Source organism: Solanum dulcamara, chromosome 12 (genome assembly GCF_947179165.1).
Source record: "Solanum dulcamara chromosome 12, daSolDulc1.2, whole genome shotgun sequence".
In the NCBI taxonomy this organism is placed as follows: domain Eukaryota; kingdom Viridiplantae; phylum Streptophyta; class Magnoliopsida; order Solanales; family Solanaceae; genus Solanum; species Solanum dulcamara.
This window is the reverse complement of record NC_077248.1, coordinates 27,836,866-27,863,424: the sequence shown is the minus strand read 5'-3', so window position 1 is coordinate 27,863,424 and position 26,559 is coordinate 27,836,866. Positions and strand designations below refer to the sequence as shown.

The window sequence follows — 26,559 nt, the reverse complement described above, 5'->3', positions numbered from 1 at the left end:
GAATTATCACAATTGACTATGTAAAGTCAAGAGATAATGTGTCGGATCTACTTACAAAAAGCCTAACTAGAGAGGTAGTTGAAAGATCATTGACGGGTGGGACTATGGCCGAGGACAAATCATCATGGCAGTAACTCTACCTAGAAGATTGGAGATCCCAAGATCTAGGTTCAAGGAGATCAAACAAAGTCATTGATGACGGTTCAACATAGTCAAAACAAGTTTTATGGTTCATTCTCGTAATGAGACAATGTTCAGAAACAAGGATAAGGCATTAAGACCTTTTAATGATTTCTAATTTTGATATAGGATAACATATTTAGGAATCACCTATGTAAGTGTCAAGTGTAAGCCACTTCAAGAAGAATCTTGTAAGGCCAGTTCTCTATGTCACTGGCAGACCCAGGATTTTTACCAAGTGTGTTCAAGATATAAAAAAGAAAAAAGGCTTAGGTGTTGATAGCCAGTTTCAAACTCGGAACCTTTAGGAAAGTTTGAACCGTCTTCACCATTGGGCTAAGGTTATACTTGTCTAAGTGGAGTAAAAATTTAATATATAGCTATAAATTTTCAAAAACTGATCAAATATATATATATATATAGTGTTATTTTTCACCAAAGTGAGTTCATGAACCCTTTTGATCCTCTGTAGGTCTGCCCCTGCTCTATACACTTATGAACCAGAAAGTGTTCATGGCTGAAACAAACAAAACAGTGAGAACCAAAAACAGTTAAAGCATTAATTGTATAACTTATGTTGTCTAGGTATACACCAAAGCTCGACGGTTCAAAAATATCAAATTTACCGATTAACTGAATATATATGATGTATGTTCACTACGAAAAGTTCAAAGAAAAACCTACTTATCCAGATGCAATTAATCATTTCTTACGAATCACACAGTGTTTTCATATTTATGTTTTAACAATAGTCATTCCCCATTCATGTGTGGATTGTTGGGTTTTGTGTAAGGTGTGAATTCAGAAATGTGGGTGTAATGTGAATTGAAAAATATGGAGGAACTAAATGAAGGAAAAATTATAAGTCATACCTCCCTCATTGGTAGAATAGAGGGCAAAGAATTGTCCTTATATTAAGAAATACTTCTTTTAGCTTTTAAAGGGTTAAGAAGAGAGCGTCGTCGTCGTCGTTGCTCGGCTCGGCTTCAGCTACGGCTTCAGTTTTGACTTTGGCTTTGGCAAATGATTGATTGATAATTTTTTTGACAATTTATTTATCATTCTCATTAATTAATTTTGTTTTTCCTAATATTAATTCGCAAGATTATTTATTAATTAATTTGCGGATTATTAATTAATTAATTCACGAAATTAATTTAAAATTTGCGGAATCTTTTCGAAAGGACATCTTCCTTCCCAACAGACATCTCCTTCCCCAAAAGACACCATGTCTGTTCTGAATAGGTAAGTTCGCACCTACTCGACCCATTCATTAGCTATAAATATAGAGGATTATCTCATTTTTCAAATATCGAATTTTCTTCTTCTTTTGCATATATTTTCTTACAAACAAAGTCGAGTCTTTGTGTGATTTCGTTGTTGAGTTTTGAGTTTGCTGAAGTTACTGATGTTTGAGGTTCCATTACTTTTTAACAGGTATATTTGTTTTATCCTAAGAGGAAATAATCCACAACCTCGGGTACAGTGAGGAGATTAAATTCCTTAAGGACACACAGTAAATTATATGGTCTTGAATATTTATTTAATATGTTTAGTATTTTCTAGTTTCTAGTTTTTTTTTGTTCTTCTAATATTCTTGTTGACCACAATACCCATCAGATAACATACCTAGCTGCAAGAATCTCTTCAAAGGCACACAAGCGACATCACAGGTTTAACATAAATGGTTGTTGTATTCCTGAAGAAACAGTTGGGACTGCATATTTAAGAGCAGCTGATTGGAACCAATACGATTGCCCAGAGGAGCTTTCTAAGTATCCAGAGTCCGCACAAGGAGCAGTTGAGAAAGATGTATTAGATAATCAAGCTCAGTTTCCATCTTCTTTTTCTTAAAGTTCTTCTCATTGAAAGTACCCCCCTCTTATTGACCAGGTAAACTTTTTGTGCTCTTTACAATTGGATTAGTTAATTGACCAACGGCATGCTCACCAATTCCTTGATGTGCACTATGTTTTGTGTTCTTCTACAAACAATGTTATTGATAAAATGACGGAACTGAAAGTCAATTTTGCTCTCTTTTGGGCATTGTTTTTGTGAAGAGCCGAAAAACAAAATCAAATGGCATAAGGTAGAGCATCACAACTTTCTACTGGATATGTAATGAATTTTTACTTAGTCAACATGGATTTTTCACCCTTAGCACTCCCAACCACACGACAAGGAGTTAACTTGAAGAAAGCCCGGTCACACTCAGTAATTCTATGAAATGCCAAAATGAATCCAGATTGAAATACACATTGTTCTTCACTGAAAGATGCAGCACAAATTTCAAGTAAAATTCCCCATTATCCTAACTTTCTCATAGAAAAGGAAAGGCATGTGCCATATGGAGCTTCAGAGGTCAGAAATTGAACCTGTTTGAACTCATCATTGGATCTGAAAACTGATTCAGGTCCAAAACCAACTCTCCCGGAAGGGACAGATGTAAAAAAGGGAGAATCACCCAACATAAATCCATCAAGTGTACTTGCTGGTGGCGAAAGGAAAACTTCCACATCAGAAGCTCGTGCAAACTGAGGTATTTTGGTATCAAGCTTTGTTGCGACAACCACAGTCCTTGAAAGCTCTGGATCAATCTGTATACGGTTCCACACATGAAAAAAGTAAAGCTGTTGCAGAGAACACTCAAGAGCACACAAACATTTGAACATGCTGTGTTTTACGTGGTGACATGGAAAGCATCGATCTACATAGATTCATTTTTAACCATTTCGGCATATATAAAGGGTTTTTACCTTCATTTTTGCCAGCACATCTCATATTGAAGTCAAAATATTGTGCAAAATTCAGGCTATAACTTATCAGGTGCACCTTTACCAAATTAGGATTAAACAGGCACTACCTGCATTACTACCCTCCTCGTAGTTGCATTGCTCCAATCATTACAATCTTCAAGGCACAATATAATGAATTCTCTGTGCTGCATTTTGACTCGCACCAACGTCTCCACTGCACGAGCTTGAGCCTGCAATGTATATGGTCTCAAGCTTCAACTAATTGTGTTTTCATATTACACAATTATCAAAATCGTGGATAATAATGGGACCTGTAAAGCCCGATTTTTCCGACTAGGTGCTGGAGCAACTAGTCCTGGAGTGTCAATAATAGTAAGATTGGGGCAATATTTGTATTCTATCCTGATGATTATCTCTTTTGCAGAAAACTGACATGTTTCCTTCTCCAATCTCATGTTTTCAGCTTCAATATATGCCTACAAGAGACAATATAATCAGGAAAAGTTAACTCCCTAGTGTAAGGAAAAACTTTTGACACATTAACCAAATAATAATAGCACTAATATGCAAACCTACTACTTACCATTAAATACCTTTCATATTTCTCTCCAACTTTTATATTCCACTACTTCTAACAAGTTGAACTAAAATGGGAATGATAAGATTAAATAGTTTTCAAATATACAATTGTGACTATCTTTTTTAGACAGAGTGTACAAATGACCCATAAAATGGTTATTAACTAACAAATGGAAATATACCGAGCAACACATATAAGGTTGATACCTGAATATCTTGGAGAGATTTTTCATGAGAAACAGAGGGGTCAGAGTCAGACAAGAGATGGCAGAGTGGAGTGTCACAGTCGGGGTTGTATTTCATGTGAAGAGTAATGGGTCTGCGAGTCTTGGTTCCACCACCGACGTGATTGAATTGGAAGCCCATTAGAGCCTCCACCAATGCGCTTTTCCCGTCAGTCTGGTGCCCCACTACCAGAACTGCTGGTGCGTCAAATGGAGTGTCGAACTCTTGAGCCAAACCGTGCAGCTCATTGTAGGCCTCATATAGCCTCCATTGCCCCTCCAATTCGTCCATCTTTTTGATACCGGAATCTGGTGAACTTTCTTCGCCCGCCATTTTCAAAGATCCAGACTAGTGAGTTGTGTGTGTTTGTGTGTGACTGACTATTTGTGAAGCTTTTATCTCAATTTCTTTTCTTTGGGTTTCTTGTTGAATTTTGGAACCACCCAAATAATTTCGAATGGATTGGGAAAAAGGAGATGCTTGGGCTGTGCTTTCGTTTTCTTCATTTGGGCCAAGAAAAAAAAGTTTGTTTTGCATCTTTCCCTTCCTCTTCTTTTCAAATTTCAAATGATTTTGGTTTCTTTAATGAAAAAAATAAATAAAATAAGAATAATTCAATAGAGCAAACCAAGTTTTTTTTTTCCTTTTTTGTCTTCTTTTTCTTTTCTTTTTTACTTTTGGGAAGTTTAATGAGGAGATGGGCCATTACGAATATAGAGACTGAAATGAGGAAAGTAAGATTTGAATCATATATTTAGGTGATATGTACTGTGGAGTGTGAAGTTGTCACCACCCAAGTTAGGCCCTACGAGTGACACGGCGATGAGAATTTTCGAAGAAATCTCAACCAAGCCTTTTAGCATATCATAAGTGTACATAAGGCAACAATAAGCGGAAACTCATAAGAAATCCAAGAACGTAGCATAACTAGAATGAAGTAAGACAACATAATAGGCTTCATACACATATTCAACATGCCTCTACATGAACTAACATAGGCGGGGACTAGGACATGTTCCTAGTTCACCCTCAAAGAATAGAAATGACATAACATGGAATAGTCTCAATGTACCAACATAGTCTAAAAATGACAAAAAGGGAAAGATAGACTCAACTTGCCCTCGAAGCATGAGAACTCACCACACAATCTTCGACAATCGCCAACTAGCTACGAGAAGAAGATGGAGCGTCTGTCCCTACATTTTGATATAACGTAGGCAATGAAATATGCGTTAGTACGTTTGAATGTACTAAGTATGTAGACAATGTAATGTATAATAAAACCATATTGTGCAAATGACCATTTCAAATAGCATGATAGAAGAGGTAGTAAAATCATGAGTAAACATGAGAAGAGTCAATGCTCAATAAGCCATAAGAATATCATGTAAAAGTAAAGGATAGGATTAGTTAAGTAAATCATCATAAGGACCATACATATGCGGGATATAATCTTAACCGACAATAAGACCATGCGAGCTATAAAATGGAATCCCGATGTAACTCTCACATCGAGAAGAGAGAGTCTACTTGCCAAGATAGATTCCGTATCATCATCATTATGTGCTATATGTGGATCCACTAGCTAGGCCATAAAGGCAGACCTACGGTGGCAACGTAGTTAAGGGACAAAAGATTGCTACTAAGGACCCCTTACGTCGAGCCCCTACCTCAAAGTCCTCTCGATGCTAAGTCAACATCCCACGGAATACATTTCATTATCATAAATCATACATGTCATAAATCATAAGCTTTTCATAAATTATAATTCATAAAACTTGTTCATAAGAATAGCTCATTATCATGTGATTCATGTAATGTGGTGTAGACCTTCCATCATTACTAATCTTATTTCATAAAAATTATCATCAAGGTCTTAAGTCACCTTTTTTATATATAAAACTTGCTTCAACGCTTGAAATTCCATGATCATGGCTTATACTTGAAATTAAGGCAAAAACATGACTTATAATCAATTGACTTGGAAATCATGAAATCTAATTGAAAACATGCATGATCATATAATTTATATCAAATTATACATAATTTATGAAAATAATATCAATTTAAAGTATAATTAAAAAAAACCTCATTCATGTCATGAACCCTAAAGAGTAATGTAGGAAATTCATAGAAAACTCTTTAATTCCATGCAATAATCATTAATTCATATTGAAATAGATTCATAATTATAATTTAAATCATAATTCATGTGATTGGAATTGAGATCACAAAACCCATAAAAATACATAATTGAATTGATGAAAAAGTTGAGAATTTATTGGGATCCATGGGTGAAAGGTACCATTGGATGAATGCCCACATACCTTGAATGAGAATCTAGAACAAGTTTGAAGAAATATGGAATTTTGGTGAAGATATTGAGAGAATTGCTTGATTTTCTTCAATGGTGATTTGAGAACCTTTGTAGAGAGAAAATTATTTAAAATAGATGAATTGTGAAAGAATTAGGGGAAATAGGGATTTAGGGTAGCTAATGTTACACCCCACATTCTTGAACTCGAAAGGTTCCTACAGTTACTTAGAAGCTATCATGTAAGCCGCCTAAGTTACGACGCTATTAAACAACTCCAAGGAGGGAGAGTGTGACACCCCACAGTAGGGAAGATTGGAAATAAGGTCAAGAGAAGTCGGAGGAAGTTGGAGGCCAAGCGATGAGTCGTAGGACTTGATTTGCTTACGTACGACTCTAACTTAGAAGTTTTACTTACCTAAGCTATTTGAGTACATACCAAGCTTTTATAGCATGAATGACATAGGCTCTTAAACTAAGACGAGATTACAAACCCACGAGGAAGAGAAAATTTTTTTTCTAGGGCAAGCAATAGGAGGGTGACACGTGGCAGCCCTAAGCAAGCAGGTGACCCACCTACTTGGGGTCAAGTAGGTGACCCACCTGCTTGGGGGAGATGGACCCCGCTGCCACGTGGCAGCACCCCATTGGCCGCATGGTTGAGGTGGTCCAATGAGGGCCTGACACGTGTCACCTCATATATATATGAATATGTAATACTTCAGTTGTTAATTTATCCAAAACAGTAGCTAAACTTAGAGAAAAAAATGTGAAAAGAGAGAAAAGAGAGGCAGCCTTGGTTCTTGAAGATTAAAGGTGAGTTTCTCAACTTTCTTCCGTGAATTAATTATATACGGTGTATCTTAAGTACGTGGATACGTATATATTTGTTTTAAGACGTTCATGGAACCAAAACTCTAGCATTGCAACTGAAATTTGGAAGGAAAAAGGGAGAGAAAACGTGAAAAGGGGCAAGGGAGAGGGCTACGGATTTGACCCTTTTTGGGTAAGCTTCCGGGTTTCATTCCGTGAATTAATTAATTGACGTATCCCTAAGTTGTATATTGGTGTTTTATAACCTAAAAATTCAATTTGTGGCAGCGAGGGAGTACCACAAGCAGCCCGCTCAATTTCAGCACGTTGAAGAAGTTCCGAGGCACAATTTCGGCTAATTTTAGCCAATTTCGGGAAAGGTAAGTTCTTCCACTCTAATTTGAAGTTTATGATGTTAACTTAGGGTGTATTATACACCTTAGGAGATGCTGGAAGTTGGGGAGAAGGCTTCAAAAGTTCGACGTTCGAAATAAGCGAAATTGGAATTGCTATAGTTAATTGTAATCGAATAATGCCTCGCGCTTGTGGTGTGTGACTGCTGGTCGTGTGGTGAGTTGTTAGGGTGCTGGAATGTGTGTTTCTAAGGGCGTGGGGGGCTTCTGGTTGCATCCACATGACCCTCCGCTTTGCAATTAAAGAATTCGCGAAAGAAAGATTAAAAACTCTAGTTTTGGTATCTTAGTTTCGAGTGAATTGTTGAGGGTTTATATTGTGTAATGTTGTCGTAATATGTATATGTATGGGCTTCTAGTTGTATTTTTGGTTAGCTGAAGGTGCTAGGGACATGGTTGTGGATTCGGATAGGGCACGTTATAGGGGAGGTGCTGTCCGATTTTCGTTAACTTCTTAACTAGTTAAGGAATTAGTCGAGGATGCGAGCGAGGGGACGAGCTCAATGAATACTCGTAGGTAGTTTAAGTTGATGAAAAGTATAAGGTTGTTAATACTTGCCTTACTTCCGTGTTAAATAGGTTTCGAGGACAACGACGTGGACACGATTACGGGGAATCCATAAGAGGTATGTAAAGCCTATTCTTTCTCTTTTTTTGGCATGTCGTAGAGGTAAGTAAACAATGATGCGATCTCTAAAGTAATTCCATTCCTAAGTGTCTCTTATTCACTTCTGGGTAATGAACTTTTATAACAGTTAAGCTACTTTCCTTGAACCTTATCTATACTAAGGACTTAATGAATATACGGGCTCCTAGTTGTAAGGACTATATGAAAACATGTATTCTTGAGTCCTTAAGTGGTTAACATTACCTTAGTACGTGTCTAAGGACCCCGAGACACTAACTAGTATAGCCGTAATGGCATTTAGAGGACATTTAAGGTGATTACATTATAACCCTGATGCTCAGACGATAGCTTAATTTGCTTCTACGGTCGAGTCTTCGATAATGATTTAAATTACATATAGTTTCTCATTACTCTACTCGTGTATACAGTGACACATCTTTCACCGAGTCCCAGGCCGGGGTATGTTCTCGTGCGCAGTTCACTGCCTTATTCCTCGAGTCCCTCACTAGAGGGCCGGGATACGTGTGTATATATTTATATGATGATGTATGGTAATAAGATGATGATGGCATGGGGTTGGGATAATATTACAGATGTATCCACCGGACCCCTAATAGGGCCGGCTACATGATATAATTTGAACATGCATGCTTTTATGATTCACAAAGTACAGGTTTCTCATATGATATGTTATCCCCTGCTTCGCGGTTTCAGATATGGTTTCGGTTATGTTATATTATGTTTTACATAGTCAGTACATATATCGTACTGACCCCCTTCTCCGGGGGGGGGGGGGCTGCGTTCATGCCCGCAGGTACAGGTATACAGTTTGGGGATCCGCTAGTGTAGGAGTTCCACTCAGCAGTCCGGAAGTGCTTCATAGTGCTGGAGCCTGACTTTTGGGTACTACACCTTATTGTACATATTTGTTTTTTTCACGAGTACGGCGGGGGCTCTGTCCCGCCTTATGTTACAGTTTTCTTACTCTTAGAGGTCTGTGGATGCATAGGTGGGTTGTATACATATGTGGGTGGTATACGTATGTGGGTTGTATGTGTATATGAGTTGTGTATGATCTGTATATGTATGTGTGTACAGCTGTACTGATATGACTTAGGATTTGGGGCGTTCCCTATATTGTGGTGGCCTTGTCGGCTCGCATATGTATGTAGTATAGAACGACCCTATATGTTACTACAGCCTTTTCGGCTTGTATGTTTCTTAAATGTTGATGCATTTGGGGTATAAACAGGAGGCAAGTTAGGTATAGTTAGAAGGGGTACATGTGTATGCCCAGTTTGGGGGCCCCGTCACGCCCTACGGGGTTAGGTCATGACAGAAGTGGTATTAGAGCAGTTCTTCCTTGGAGTGTCCACAGACCGTGTTTAGTAGAGGCTTGTTTATCGGTGTGTTGTGCACGACATCTATAAACAGGAGGCTATAGGACATTTAGGATATTACTTTTTTTCTTATCATAGATCGTGCGATAGAGTTATGTTTTAGGATGATCCTTCACCAACCTACCTTTATGTTTATAGTGATGCCTCCACGGAAAGTAACCACTGCCCAGAAGGGCAAGTCAGCAGCTGGGAAAACTAGTCAAACCCCAAGAATTACCAGGGCTCGTGCCCAGTCTATGCTGAGGATTGTACTTTAGTGGCGAGCTCTACTACGCCGCCACCCTCAGAGGAGTTTAGGGCAGCAGCAGCTGCAGATCCTGAACCTCCAGTACAGGAGCCTCCAGTCCCACATCAGAGGGCGGAAGACAGAGCTATGCGAGAGGCAGTGCAGTTGCTGACTGGACTGATGGCAGGACAAGCCCGGAGGCATGGCCCAGATGATGCAAATAGACAAGATAGCTTGAGGGTTCGTGACTTCCTAGCCTGCAATCCCACAGAATTTCATGGATCGAGACCTGCAGAGGACCCACAGGAGTTCACTAGACAGATGCAGCATACACTGCGAATCATTAGGGCCTCAGAGACTAAGTCGGTGGAATTAGCCTCCTATCGGCTGCGTGATGTGGCCGCTAACTGGCACGAGTCTTGGAAGTTATCGAGGGGAGAGGGTTCTCCTCCAGGTGAATGGGATGAATTTGTAGAAGCCTTTCTTAGCCACTTCCTACCTCCAGAAATGAAATGAGCCAGGGTTGATAAATTTTTGCAGTTAAAGCAGAACGACAGGAGTATTCGCGACTATAGCCTCGAGTTTGACTCATTGGCGAGGCATGCCCCCACAGTTGTAGCAGACATGGAAGACAGGGTGCATCGGTACATTATGGGCTTGGACCTTTATTTGGTTGATAGCTGCATGGCTATGGCTTCTCAGCCAGGCATGGATATTGCCCGGGTGCAAGCCTATGCCCAAGGGGTAGAAGAGCGACATAGAAGGCGACAGCCCGACAGAGGTTTTGATAGAAGTCAGCCAAAAAGGGCTAGGTCAGCTGGTTATCCAGGAGAATTTCGCATCGGGCGATTCCAACAATCTGGTAGGTATCCCTCCCAGCCAGCTCGGAGTGTACCTCCACAGTTTCCAGGTGGAAGAGTTGAGAGCACCAGATATTTGGGGCCTGGTCAAAGCTCCAGAGCTTCAGGTACACAGGTGGACTAGAGTTCTCGACAGTCAAGACCACTAGTACCACAGTGTCCCCATTGTAATAGACTTCATTTTGGGGAATGTCGCCGAAGTACAGGTGCCTGTTTTTCTTGTGGACGCCAAGGCCATATTGCGAGGGAATGTCCGTTTAAAAGTACTCTAGGTGGTATAGCTCAGCCAACTGGGTCGGTTGCGGGTTCTTCTTCTTCTGTGGCTATGCGCTCGATGGGGCAGGGTATGCAGATACCGGCAGGCCGTGGTAGAGGTCGTGGTGGAGCTTCTAGTTCTGGCAGCCCTTCTAATCGTATATATGCTTTGGCTAGTAGACAAGATCAGGAAGCATCGCCAAAGGTAGTCACAGGTACATTATCAATCTTCGTTCGGGACGTATATGCGTTGATGGATCCCGGCTTTACTTTATCATATATATCTCCTTTTGTTGCTAATAGAATTAGGATTAAGCCTGAATTAATAGAAGCATTTGAGGTGGCCACACTAGTAGGAGACTCTCTTGTGGTGAAACAAGTATATATAAATTGCCCGGTTAATGTATATAGTCATCGTACCTTGGCTGATTTGATAGAATTGGATATTGTGAAATTTGATGTTATTATGGGTATGGATTGGTTAGCTTCTTGTCATGCCAACATAGACTGTAGAAATAAAGTAGTTCGGTTCCAGTTTCCAAGTGAATCAATTGTTGAGTGGGCAGGAAACACGGCATCGCCGAAGGGTAAGTTTATTTCATACCTTAAGGCAAGGAAAATGATCAGGAAGGGGTGTATTTATCATTTAGTCCGCGTGCACGATTTGGAAGCAGAGGTTCCAACTCTTCAGTTGGTACCCATGGTTAATGAATATCCGGATGTGTTTCCAGATGAACTTCCAGGTCTTCCTCCCGAACGGGAGATAGAGTTCATGATAGACATGCCACTAGATACTCAGCCTATTTCTATTCCCCCATATAGAATGGCACCCGCAGAATTAAAGGAGCTAAAGGAGCAACTGAAGGACTTGCTGGAAAAAGGTTTCATTAGGCCCAGTACATCCCCATGGGGAGCGCCGGTATTATTTGTTAAAAAGAAAGATGGATCGCTGCGAATGTGCATTGACTATAGGCAGCTGAACAAGGTAACAATTAAGAACATGTATCCCCTCCCCAGGATTGATGATTTGTTTGACCAGTTGCAGGGTGCTAAATGCTTTTCGAAGATAGTCTTGTGGTCAGGCTACCATCAGGTACGGGTAAGAGAAGCGGATATCCCAAAGACCGCATTCAGAACCCGATACGGACATTATGAGTTCAAAGTGATGTCTTTTGGGTTGACAAATGCTCCAGCGGTGTTTATGGACTTGATGAACCGAGTGTTCAAACCATTTCTAGATTTGTTCGTGATCGTATTTATTGATGATATTTTGGTCTATTCACGATCAGAAAAGGAACATGCGGATCATTTGTGGGCAATACTAGGAATACTCCAACACCAGAAATTATATGCTAAATTTTCTAAATGTGAATTTTGGTTAACTTCAGTGGCTTTTCTGGGGTATATTATTGGGAACGATGGTATTCGCGTAGATACACAAAAGATTGAGGCTGTGAAGGCATGGCTAAGACCTACAACTCCTATGGAGGTACGTAGCTTTTTGGGGTTAGCAGGATATTACAGAAGGTTCGTAGAAGGGTTTGCTTCCATTTCGGCGCCTTTAACAAGGCTGACTCAAAAAGCGGCTAAGTTCCAGTGGACTGATGTTTGTGAATGGAGCTTTCAGTTGTTAAAAGAAAAATTGACTACGGCTCCTATTCTAACCCTTCCCGAAGGACCCAATGGTCTTGTTATTTATTGTGATGCTTCCGGTATCGGACTTGGATGTGTGTTGATGCAACAGGGTAAAGGTATAGCTTATGCCTCCCGGCAGCTCAGGAAACATGAAAAGAATTATCCAACTCATGACTTGGAATTAGCAGCGGTGATTCATGCCTTGAAAATATGGAGGCACTATTTATATGGTGTACATGTGGATATCTATACAGATCACAAAAGCCTCCAATAAATCTTCAAACAGAAGGAATTGAACTTATGGCAGAGAAGGTGGTTGGAATTGCTGAAAGATTATGATGTCGACATCTTATACCACCCTGGGAAAGCGAATGTGGTGGCAGATGCGCTCAGCCGTAAATCAATGGGTAGCTTAGCAGAGGTACGACCGGGACGGAAGGAAATGATCCATGAGATCTACCAGCTTGCCAGTCTTGGATTCCGCTTAGTTGATTCGGGTGATGACGGGGTTTCTGTTCGAAGAATTGTTGAATCCTCCATTATGGAGGAAGTAAAACGATGTCAATACCAGGACCCTGTTCTAGCGAAGTATAGAGATGAAACTCTCCAAAAGGAAAAGACTCCATTTGACCTTATGAACGGTGGGGTATTACGATACCAAGGCAGAGTCTGTGTACCGGAGGTTGCAGGACTACGACAGCAAGTACTGGGAGAGGCACATTACGCTCGCTATTCTATTCATCCAGGGTCAACCAAGATGTATCACGACCTCAGATATCTGTATTGGTAGGACGGTATGAAAAGGGATATAGTAGAGTTCGTAGCCCAATGCCCAAACTGCCAACAAGTTAAAGTTGAACATCAGAAACTGGGTGGGCTACTATAGGAGATGGAGATTCCAACTTGGAAATGGGAAGCGATTAATATGGACTTTATTACAGGTTTGCCTCGGACTCTTCGAAAGCAGGATTCCATATGGGTTATCGTAGATAGGCTGACAAAATCAGCCCACTTCCTTCCAGTCCGGACCACTTACTCAGCCGAAGACTATGCAAAATTGTACATTAAGGAAATAGTACGACTTCATGGAGTTCCCACATCTATTATTTCAGACAGAGGAGCTCAGTTCACAGCCCACTTTTGGAAGTCATTCCAGGAAGGCTTGGGGACACAGGTAAGCCTTAGTACAACATTTCATCCTCAAACTGATGGGCAAGCGGAGCGTACAATTCAAACGTTAGAGGATATGTTGCGGGCCCGCATAATTGACTTCAAAGATAGCTGGGATGATCATGTACCACTTATTGAATTTGCCTACAATAACAGTTATCACTCTAGCATCCAGATGGCGCCGTATGAGGCTTTATACGGCAGGAAGTACAAGTCGCCTATCAGTTGGTTTGAGGTTGGCGAAACACAACTAATAGACCCAGACATGGTCCAACAGGCGGTAGATAAAATAAGGCTTATTAGGGAAAGATTATTAGCAGCCCAGAGTCGACAAAAATCATATGTAGATAATCGACGTCGACCCTTGGAATTTCAAGTAGGTGATTGGGTATTCTTAAAAGTATCGCCCATGAAAGGGGTAATGAGGTTCGGCAAGAAAGGGAAGCTGAGTCCGAGATACATTGGCCCTTACTTGATTCTTCGCCGAATAGGTAAAGTGGCGTACGAACTAAACTTACCAGCGGATCTAGAAGCTGTACATCCAGTCTTTCACGTGTAAATGCTTCGTAAATGTGTGGGTGATCCATCCCGGGTACATCTCGTAGACGATATCCAGGTCATAGAGGAGTTAGCCTATGAAGAACAACCTATCGCCATCCTGGATCAGCAAATCAGAAGACTGCGGACTAAGGACATAGCTTCTGTCAAGGTGTTGTGGCGAAATAGGAATCGGGAAGAAATGACCTGGGAAGCTGAAAAGGACATGAAAAATAAATATCCGTACTTGTTCTCGACATCCACAGGTAACCCTAACTCTTAGAACTGGTATATTAATTATTTAGATGAAAATGTATGTTATCATAGTAGAAGGAAACCGCCCAATAATCAGCATAAAGTCTTAAGAGAAGTTTTATTCAACATTCGGGGACGAATGTTCTAAAGGGGGAAAGGATGTTACACCCCACATTCTTGAACTCGAAAGGTTCCTACAGTTACTTAGAAGCTATCATGTAAGCCGCCTAAGTTACGACGCTATTAAACAACTCCAAGGAGGGAGAGTGTGACACCCCACAGTAGGGAAGATTGGAAATAAGGTCAAGAGAAGTCGAAGGAAGTTGGAGGCCAAGCGATGAGTCGTAGGACTTGATTTGCTTACGTACGACTCCAACTTAGAAGTTTTACTTACCTAAGCTATTTGAGTACATACCAAGCTTTTATAGCATGAATGACATAGGCTCTTAAACTAAGACGAGATTATGAACCCACGAGGAAGAGAAAAAATTTTTGCAAGGCAAGCAATAGGAGGGTGACACATGGCAGCCCTAAGCAAGCAGGTGACCCACCTACTTGGGGTCAAGTAGGTGACCCACCTGCTTGGGGGAGGTGGACCCCACTGCCACGTGGCAGCACCCCATTGGCCGCATGGTTGAGGTGGTCCAATGAGGGCCTGACACGTGTCACCTCATATATATATGAATATGTAATACTTCAGTTGTTAATTTATCCAAAACAGTAGCTAAACTTAGAGAAAAAATGTGAAAAGAGAGAAAAGAGAGGCAGCCTTGGTTCTTGAAGATTAAAGGTGAGTTTCTCAACTTTCTTCTGTAAATTAATTATATACGGTGTATCTTAAGTACGTGGATACGTATATATTTGTTTTAAGATGTTCATGGAACCAAAACTCCAGCGTTGTAACTGAAATTTGGAAGGAAAAAGGGAGAGAAAACGTGAAAAGGGGCAAGGGAGAGGGCTACGGATTTGACCCTTTTTGGGTAAGCTTCCGGGTTTCGTTCCGTGAATTAATTAATTGACGTGTACTTAAGTTGTATATTGGTGTTTTATAACCTAAAAATTCAATTTGGGGCAGCGAGGGAGTACCACAAGCAGCCCGCTCAATTTCAGCACGTTGAAGAAGTTCCGAGGCACAATTTCGGCTAATTTTAGCCAATTTCGGGAAAGGTAAGTTCTTCCCCTCTAATTTGAAGTTTATGATATTAAATTAGGGTGTATTATACACCTTAGGAGATGCTGGAAGTTGGGGAGAAGGCTTCAAAAGTTTGACGTTCGAAATAAGCGAAATTGGAATTGCTATAGTTAATTGTAATCGAATAATGCCTCGCGCTTGTGGTGTGTGACTTCTGGTCGTGTGGTGAGTTGTTAGGGTGCTGGAATGTGTGTTTATAAGGGTGTGGGGGGCTTCTGGTTGCATCCACACGACCCTCCGCTTTGCAATTAAAGAATTCACGAAAGAAAGATTAAAAACTCTAGTTTTGGTATCTTAGTTTCGAGTGAATTGTTGAGGGTTTATATTGTGTAATGTTGTCGTAATATGTATATGTATGGGCTGATAGTTGTATTGTTGGTTAGCTGAAGGTTCTAGGGACATGGTTGTGGATTCGGATAGGGCACGTTATAAGGGAGGTGCTGTCCGATTTTCGTTAACTTCTTAACTGGTTAAGGAATTAGTCGAGGATGCGAGTGAGGGGACGAGCTCGATGAATACTCATAGGTAGTTTAAGTTGATGAAAAGTCTAAGGTTGTTAATACTTGCCTTACTTCCGTGTTAAATAGGTTTCGAGGACAACAACGTGGACACGATTACGGGGAATCCATAAGAGGTATGTAAAGCCTATTCTTTCTCTTCTTTTGGCATATCGTAGAGGTAAGTAAACAATGATGCGATCTCTAAAGTAATTCCATTCCTAAGTGTCTCTTATTCACTTCTGGGTAATGAACTTTTATAACAGTTAAGCTACTTTCCTTGAACCTTATCTATACTAAGGACTTAATGAATATGTGGGCTCCTAGTTGTAAGAACTATATGAAAACATGTATTCTTGAGTCCTTAAGTGGTTAACATTACCTTAGTACGTGTCTAAGGACCCCGAGAAACTAACTAGTATAGCCCTAATGGCATTTAGAGGACATTTAAGGTGATTACATTATAACCCTGATGCTCAGACGATAGCTTAATTTGCTTCTACGGTCGAGTCTTCGATAATGATTTAAATTACATATAGTTTCTCATTACTCTACTCGTGTATACAGTGACACATCTTTCACCGAGTCCCAGGCCGGGGTATGTTCTCGTGCGCAGTTCACTGCCTTATTCCTCGAGTCCCTCACTAGAGGGCCGGGATACGTGTGTATATATTTATATGACGATGTATGGTAATAAGATGATGATGGCACGGGGTTGGGATGATATTACAGATGTATCCACCGGACCCCTAATAGGGCCGGCTATATGATATAATTTGAACATGCATGCTTTTATGATTCACAAAGTACAGGTTTCTCATATGATATGTTATCCCCTGCTTCGCGGTTTCAGATATGGTTTCAGTTATGTTATATTATGTTTTACATACTCAGTACATATGTCGTACTAACCCCCTTCTCTGGGGGGGGCTGCATTCATGCCCGCAGGTACAGGTATACAGTTTGGGGATCCGCCAGTGTAGGAGTTCCACTCAGCAGTCCGGAAGTGCTTTATAGTGCTGGAGCCTGACTTTTGGGTACTACACCTTATTGTACATATTTGTTTTTTTCACGGGTACGGCGGGGGCCCTGTCCCGCCTTATGTTACAGTTTTCTTACTCTTAGAGGTCTGTGGATGCATAAGTGGGTTGTATACATATGTGGGTGGTATACGTATGTGGGTTGTATGTGTATATGAGTTGTGTATGATCTATATATGTATGTGTGTACAGCTGTACTGATATGACTTAGGATTTGGGGCGTTCCCTATATTGTGGTGGCCTTGTCGGCTCGCATATGTATGTAGTATGGAACGACCCTATACGTTACTACAGCCTTGTCGGCTTGTATGTTTCTTACATGTTGATGCATTTGGGGTATAAACAGGAGGCAAGTTAGGTATAGTTAGAAGGGGTACACGTGTATGCCCGGTTTGGGGCCCCCGTCATGCCCTACGGGGTTAGGTTATGACAGCTAATAGGGTCGAATTTAGTCCTAAAACATTCAAGTTCATTAACTAATAAGTAGAGAAATGTCTAAAGTGCCCTTACTTAAAAATTGAATTCGGATAAAAATAAAACTCCATGTCCGCAACGCGAACCTTCTCCCTAGATTGGATTTTCAAAACTTTGCGATGCAGGGACATCGCAGACTCTACTATCTCAAAATTTACCCGAATCAAAATTATGCTCTCGACGCGGACTTGCTCCCATGTCCATTTTTCATAAATTTTCTTGTTTCATGAAATAATCTAAGTTAGAATTCTATGGGGTATTAAATTATCTCCCACTTGGGAACATTCGTCCTCGAATGAGGTAAAACTAGCTTTAAGTAGAGTAGAATGTACAACTAACAACCCAACATGAATTCAATAATGTAATTTAAACATTATTTAAAATTGAGTTCATGAGTCTGCATACATGTAATAAGACATAGAGAGATTAGAATGTAGGAGTTTGGAGAATTCGAGAATGAATAGCTAAATACCTTAGTCCAGAATGGAAGGATAGAGATAAGGATATCGTTTTATCATGTCCGCTTTCGCTTCCCAAGTAGCACTTTCAACTTCTTGGTTCCTCCACAAGACTTTAACGGATGCAATTTCCTTGTTTCTCAACCCCTTAATTTGACGGTCCAAAATTTCAATCGGAACCTCCTCATAAGTCAAGTTTTCTTCAACACTCACACTACCCAAAGGTCAATGCCATAGGGATCACCAAGACATTTCCTCAACATTCATACATGGAATACCGGATGAACCGATGATAATTCTAATGGTAAATCAAGTTCATAGGCCACCTTATCAATATGCCTTAGGATCCTATACGAGCACCGAGGACTAAGCTTCCCCTTCTTTCCAAAATTCATTACCCCTTTCATAAGTAAAATCTTCAAGTAAACCCAATCTTTCACATAAAATTCAAGTTCTCTCCTTCTAACATCTAAATAGGACTTTTGACTACTTTGAGCAATCCTTAATCTTTCTCGAATAAGTTTGACCTTTTCAAAGGCCTCAAATACTAACTCGGGCCCTAGCAAGACACCCTCTCTTATTTCAAATCATCCAATAGGTGATAGACACATTCTTCCATACAAGGCTTCAAATGATATCATCCTAATACTCGAATGGTAACTATTATTGTATGCAAATTCAACTAATGGTATGTGATCATCCCAACTTTCTTTGAAATCAACCACACAATCCCTTAACATGTCTTCTAGAGTTTGGATTGTTCTTTTGGCTTGTCCATCGGTTTGTGGGTGAAATGCGGTACTTAGCTTAAATTTGGTGTCAAGACCCTTTTTGAAAGGATTTCCAAAAGTGAGAAGTAAATTGAGTACCATGATCCGAAATGATGGACAATGGGACACCATTTAACTTTACCACTTCTCAAATATACATCTTGGCATAATCTTCAGTACGATAAAAAGTCTTAATTGTTAGAAAATAAGCTGACTTGGTCATTCTATCCACTACCACTCAAATTAAATCATGTTGCTTTCGGGTACGGGGCAAACCCGTTATAAAGTCCATGTTCACATTCTCACACTTTCAAGTAACTTGGGCAAGAATTCCAGTCTTTGATGTTCAACTTTCACTTGTTAGCAATGTAGAAATTCCGCCACAAACTTTGTTATGTCTTTCTTTATACTCTGACACCAATACACTTCCCTCAAATCTCTATACATTTTAGTGGATCCCGAATGTATAGAATATCATAGTACTCTATCTCCCCTTTGTGAGAAAACCTCAATCTTCTTATCACTCACCAATTTCTTCAACTCAACTAAGGTCAGATCCATGTCTTTCTTTGCCTTTACATCCGCTACCAATGATGATTTCGAACTATTTTGAACAAGAATACCACCCTGATTAGAGTCACTCAAACTTACCCTAAGCTGGCCAATCGGTGCACATATTTAAACAACTTCTTCTTGTTGTCATCAACATGAGAAACACTATTTATGAACAACCGACTAAGAGTATCGGCAACAATATTTGCTTTACCCAGATGGTACAACACACTCATATCATAATCCTTTAATGGTTCAAGATACCTCCTTTGCCTAAGGTTCAAGTCCCTTTGTGTAAACATATATTGTAAGCTTTTGTGATCGGCAAATATGTCAACATGCACCCCATAAAGATAGTGACGCCAAAATTTTAAGGCAAAAACAACTACCACCAATTCAAGATCATGAGTTGGATAGTTTAGTTCATGCACTTTTAGTTGTCGAGTGGCAAATGCTTGACCTTGCTATGTTGCATCAAAACACAACGTAATCCAACTCGTGAGGTATCACAATATACAACAAACCTATACAAACCTTTTGACAATATCAAAATAGGAGCCAACATATGAGGATCCTTCAATGTTTGGAAACTTCTTTCACACTTATTCGACCATTGGAACTTCACTTTCTTTTGGGTCAACTTAGTTAAAGGTGTTGCAATAAATAAAAATCCTTCTACAAACCTTTTATAATACCCGACCAAGCCTAAGAAGCTACGAATATCCGAAGGAGACAATGGTCTAGGCCAATTCTTTACCGCCTCTGTTTTCTTTAGATCAACCCTGAAAACAATGTGACAAGAAATTCTGCGGACCTCAACCAAAATTCACATTTACTAAACTTAGCAAATAACTGTTTGTCCCTCAAAATTTGCAACATAATTCTCAAGTGAGCCATATGCTCTTCTTCATATTAGGAATAAATCAATATATCATCAATAAAGACCACCTCAAATATGTCTAGGTACGGTTTTAAAATCCGATTCATCAGGTCCATAAAAATAGCGGGAGCATTAGTTAAACCAAACAACATAACCAAAAACTAAAAATGGTCATAACTTGTTTGAAATGTCATCTTGAGAATGTCACATTTTCTCAACATCAATTGGTGATAATCATACCAGAGATCAATTTTGGAGAAGTGACTTGCACCTTGGAGTTGATTAAACAAGTCATCTATTCTCCGAATGGGATACCTTTTCTTAATGGTGACCTTATTCAATTATCGGTAGTCTATACACATGCAAAGTGACCCATCCTTCTTTCTAACAAACAACACGGGAGTACCCCATGGTGAAATATTTAGCCTTATGAAGCCTTTATCTAACAAATCTTTAAATTGTTCCTTCAACTCCTTAAGTTTCGTCAGGGACATACGGTAAGAAAGGATTGAGATAGGTTGGGTGTCGGAAAAAATATCTATACCGAAATTAATTTCTCCTTTGGGAGGAATACCGGAAAAATCATCGAGAACCACATCGGAGAATTCATTTACTATAGGAATTGACTCAATAGTAGAACCTTCAAAATTTATATCCTAACCCGTACTAAATGATAAATACACTCTTTATAATTCATTTTTCGGGCTTTTAGGCATGATATGAACCAACCCTTAAATACCGAATATCTACCTTTCACTCAAGAACCGACTCATTAAAAAATTGGAATTTGACCACACAGGTTCTACAATCAATAGATACATAAGAAGCATGTAGCCAATCCATGCCAAGAATGACATCAAAGTCGGTCATGTTGAGTTCAACAAGATACATGGGATTATTTTATGCAAGACTGACATGGGGCAATTTCTATAGATTTTTTTGGCTAGAACCGAATCATCAAGGAGGGTATAAATCGAAAAAGGCTCTAGCAAGATTTTGGGACATATATCAAATCTTATAGCAATGTAAGGAGTAATAAAAGATAATATGTCCCCCGAATCAAGTAAAGCATAAAAATCAAAGTCAAAGACCCGCAATATACCCGTAAGCACATTGAAAGATTCCTCAACATCTTGTCCAGCTTGGAGTACATAGAACATATTTTGGCATGGGCGACCACCTTGTTGAAATTTTCCATCTTTGTTAGTTTGACCTTGAGGAGGTCCTTCTCTCCCCTTTTTTGAATATTAGGGCATTCAAAGACCGTGTGCCACACCTAACCATATCTAAAACAAGCACCTATATCAAATAAATATTTGCCTCCATGGTTTTTTCTTCACTTGGAACACTTGGGAGAAGTAGACCCACTAATTCTACCACTTTAGGCCTTAGGGTTGGTCACCCTATCTTTGTCAAATTTTCGGCCCGAGGTTTGTGAATAACCTTGTCCTTGAAACCTTTGGCCATGTTGAAAATGGTCATTACCACCACTAGATTTGGATTGAGAAAACCCACCTTCAAATTGAGCCCTCTTGGACTCCCTCACATTCTTCTACTTACTCTTTTCCCCTTCTATTTGTTCGACATATGTCATGAGCCTAGAAATATCCATATCTTTGATAAGTAATGCGGTTTAACATTATTTCATCACCAAGTCCGACACTCTCAAAATAAACTTACTCATTCAGGCACGGGAGTCAGCTACCAAAGTAGGAGAATACTTGGACAACTTTGTGAACTTAGGGGCATATTCCCTCAAACTCATATTACCTTGCTTTAAATTGATAAAATCCAACACTTTTACCTCTCTCAATTCAAGTGGGAAGAAGAGGTCAAGAAATGCAACCTTGAAGTTTTCCCTACCTATGAGACCTCCTTCAACCCTTTTGGACTTCCATTGATTGAACCACACTTGAGCAACACCCTTGAGTTAGTAGGCCGCCTTCTCCTTCGAAGACACCCCCATGATAGCAACAATCTTATGCACCTTATCAACAAAATCTTAGGGATCCTCATCAACCTTGGACCCATGAAACTTGGGAGGGTTCAACCTTGTAAAGTCTCTAACCCTTGAAGCCAGTGTAACATATTTGGAGGAGCCACCACTCCTTGGTTCACTTAAGTATTCATGGCTTGGGCTAGTATAAAGATGGCAGTCCAAAATTCGGGATGAGTAAATTGATCGGCTAAAGGATCCTTAGGAGCTTAAGTGGCTTGTCCCTCATTAGTATCAACCCCTCTTCGGATTAAAACTCTTCTTGGAGGCATTTTCTAAAAATTACAAAGAACAATTGTTAGAGGGAAAAGACTTAGAATACACTCTATCGCACGACATAGATTATGAAAGAAGTGAAGATTTCTTGAGATGCCTCATAGCCTCCTACTTAGAGATGTGGCGTATTTCACACCCATGAATAAGACTCTACTTGATGCGGCATGTTAGACTCCCTAGAATACTTCAAAACCTTATGCTCTGATGCCAAGTTTATCACCACCCAAGCTAGGCCCTAGGAATGATATAGCGATGAAAATTTCCAAAAATATCTTAACCAAGCCTCTTAGCATATCATAAGTGTACATAAGGTAACAATAAGAAAAAACTCATAAGAAATCCAAGAACGTACCATAGCTAGAATGAAGTAAGAAAAATAATAGGCTTCATACACATATTCAACATGCCTCTACATGAACTAACATAGGTGGGAACTAGGACATGTTCCTAGTTCACCCTCAAAGAATAGAAATGACATAACATGGAATAGTCTCAATGTACCAACATAGTCTAAAAATGACAAAAAGGGAAAGATAGACTCAACTTGCCCTCGAAGCATGAGAACTCACCACACAATCTTCGACAATCGCCAACTAGCTACGAGAAGAAGATGGAGCATCCGTCCCTACATTTTGATATAACGTAGGCAATAAAATATGCGTTAGTACGTTTGAATGTACTAAGTATGTAGACAATGTAATGTATAATAAAACTATATTGTGCAAATGAACATTTCAAATAACATGATAAAAGAGGTAGTAAAATCATGAGAAAACATGAGAAGAGTCAATGCTCAATAAGCCATAAGAATATCATGTAAAAGTAAAGGATAAGATTAGTTAAGTAAATCATCATAAGGACCATACATATGTGGGATATAATCTTAACTGGCAATAAGATCATGCGAGCTATAACATGGAATCTCATGTAACTCCCTGTCATAACCCAAAACCAAGGTCATAATGGCACACATCCCAAAATCCAACTTGATGTGTAAGCCTAAAAGTAAAACTCATACGAGACTCCCAAAGGGAAAGTCATGGCACGATTTAAATCAAAAGAAAGACAATGAAGAAATTATCCCAAAATCTGATGTCATAAGTATAAAGATCATCTAATACAATGTTCGAGTCTGAAGATACAACATAAATATCTGAATAATACAAAAGACTGAGAAATACAGATAGACTAGTGACGATCCAAATCTTGGGACCTCACCACTAATCTGAGAATACACAATCCACTAGAATATCATCTGCCACATGAGGTACCCTGACTAGTATCTACATAAAAAAGGCACACAGAAGTAGGGGTTAGTATAATTCATATGTACTCAGTAGGTTTTAACTGACTGAGTATAAAAAATTAATCAAACCTATGAAATAAACTAAGTAACACTTTCACCTACATACAGAATAGTCTCACTTCAGCATCGGTGCTACCAGTTTATATATAATGGCGTGAGTAAAGTAAATCCATAATATCAAATCTTTATCACAATTAACTAGATAAGTCAAATAGTACATATATTGATACAATGCAATGTAATATAATAATGCAATAATGTGGTCATATAGTGAAATCAAGACTGTCGCACAGCCTGTCATTTACACTTGTTGAGCTGTGATATCAAGCAAGACCCATGGGGGTCTCGCAGACCATAGACCTCAATCACAATAGCTCATCATCCTTGCCACATCCTCGTGTTCAAGGGATCACAATGTATCTACTACCCTTCCATAAAACTGTCTCGATCAGGAACTCAGGATACAAAGGATTAAAGGTGTTTTATTTACTTTCTCAAAAAGAATTTCCATATTTCTCAACTTCCCATGTTTTATGATATGATGAATGAGGATAAATGTATTAAAATACATATGGCGGGGAAGCAATATTCAACTCAAAATGTAGTACAAGGTTCAAAGTTCTCAAAACTTAACATATACACGATACTCACCCTCAATAAATAGTAATGGAAAGGAAATATTTCAATATAAGTATTCATCTCTTTCTCAACAATATTTCAATACTTAGGCATGTTCAAAACCCCCAACTCAACCCCTCAGGTAGGCATTACAAGTCAAATAATATCATCAAGCCTCTCTCATAGGCAAATCATGAATCACATTCTCTCAAAGCAAATAAGATAACAAATAAGGCCCCCACACGGGCTATGTAATACAAATAATCCCCTACATGGAAACACATTAATAATAAGCCTCATATGGTCATCATATTATATATAACATTCTCAAATCATACTACAACCCAATCTCAAAGTCTATAACATATGAATGACTAATTATTCCATCTCAGTCTCAAAGAAAAATAGCTAAACCTGCCTTAATTGCCAAAAGCGCACTCAAACACTTCCACCGGATAAGAAACTCTCTAATTCGATGCCCAGAGTAACAACCTATTATCAACAATAAAACATACACATTACAAGAAGTTCAATGACACCCATATTAATAGGTTTTGGAACTGGGGTAAAATAGTCCAAAAATTAATTATTTTCAAAAAAATGTCAAATTTGGAATTTTATATGAAAATTATGTTCTACACATTGAGTAGAGTTTGTTTCTGAAAAATCTATCAAAATCGAGCAAGAATTGAGTCCAAATCATTAATATACAATTTTTCAACTTGGAAGAAAACTCCATAACCCACCTTTGAAATCTTGATTTAAAGATGTTTTGGAAGATAATAATTGCAAAAACTAGTAAAGAATAATCTCACCACAATGTGTTTTATGGAAAAACTCATAATTTAGACCCAGAAATTATTAAAAACGGAGCTAAGATGACCAAGAAACAATTCTCCAAAATCCATTAAAATTCCAACTCAAAAATGATAAAGGTAGCAGTTAGATTAGCGAATTTACCTCATATGAAGCTCCTAATTAAGTTTCTGAGCTCACCACTAGATTGCTTCTAAACAAATACACAATTTAGAACTTTGAATCACTGAATTCAGATCTAAGATGACTAAGAAATTATTTTCCAAAGTTTACAAAAATTTGAATCCAAAAATGGTCAAGAGACAGCAACTTTAAATAGTGATTTACCAGAAATGAAGTCTCTACAGCTAAAAACAATCACACCAAAATGATCCTTACAAAACAATCAGCAATTTTGCCTCAAAATGCTCAATATATCAAATCTCAAAATTCATCAAAAATCTAATTCCAAAATAGAAAGGGCAGCTGCTATAACATGAATCTTACCTCAAATAGAGAGTACCCAGCAATCTCCAAGCACTCCAATGCGTAGCCACGAACTTTCTGAACACACTGGCCTTTGAATCACCCAAAATGGAGCTCTAGAACTCAAGTTATGGAATTTTAAAGTTAAGAGAAAAGCCCCAAAAGGGGCTTGCCTTTGCACCAGATTTTTACTGCAACTTTTGATTTTGGAAAAATCCAAAATCTCCCACGGGGTGCTCGAGATTCGTTAGAAACTCAATAAAAATAAATTATATATTCTACCCCACTAAATTCGACTTTCCAGACTCGATAGCACATTCAAAATTACCATGCAAGGTCATTTTATTGAAAAATGGGTTCCACACCAAAGTATCATTTTAAGCCAAATTCCATAACAGGCCTCGGGATTAAACAAAAAACTTCGAAAAGTAAATGAAGGGTTGTTCTAGACCAAAATCAATATTTCAGAACTAACCGCACTGTTAAACTTTTCATCCAAGCGCATTTTCCAAGAATGTTGACTAAAATCAATCATAGGCGAACTTTCAAAGTCAAAAGCGCCAAATGGCTCTAAACTCGTATCAATTGCCATGATAGTCATGACGACAATACTACTAGCCTAATTTGGCCATTTTGGAGCTGATGAAATCATTAGAACTTGAATTTGAGGTCTCCTTGACCCAAAACTCAAAAAGTCACAACTAAACCAACTTAGGCCTTCAAAATACCAAAATGAGTTTGGGACCTATAAAAATTCAGCTAACACTTCTTCTAGACCAAAAATTATCCCTCAAATCCAACGGAGTCATCGGAATTCGATTCCGAGTATTAAAACTCTAAAAGTTGACCAAAGTCAAACTTTGGCCTAAAATTTCCCAAATTCCCAACTCAAGACCTTAAATCTTTGTTACAGCTTCAAAACTAATTCCATAAACTCTCCCAGACCAATTTCTACATTCTGAAGCTATTGGAA

General features: G+C 39.1%; 1 protein-coding gene across 2 annotated transcripts in view; it reads right to left on the bottom strand.

The window, feature by feature from the left end:
- The window catches only part of LOC129877564 (dynamin-like protein ARC5), a 34,173-nt gene extending 29,928 nt beyond the window's left edge, over positions 1-4,245 (bottom strand). For both annotated transcript variants that reach the window (XM_055953083.1, XM_055953084.1), the window contains exons 1-4: positions 3,723-4,245; positions 3,248-3,412; positions 3,044-3,166; positions 2,556-2,777 (exon numbers count right to left, since the gene is read on the bottom strand). In XM_055953083.1, the coding sequence (XP_055809058.1) occupies positions 2,556-2,777; positions 3,044-3,166; positions 3,248-3,412; positions 3,723-4,073 (861 nt within the window). In that variant the 5' untranslated portion in view covers positions 4,074-4,245. The remainder of the gene's footprint in view (positions 1-2,555; positions 2,778-3,043; positions 3,167-3,247; positions 3,413-3,722) is intronic.
- Positions 4,246-26,559: the final 22,314 nt, after the last annotated feature.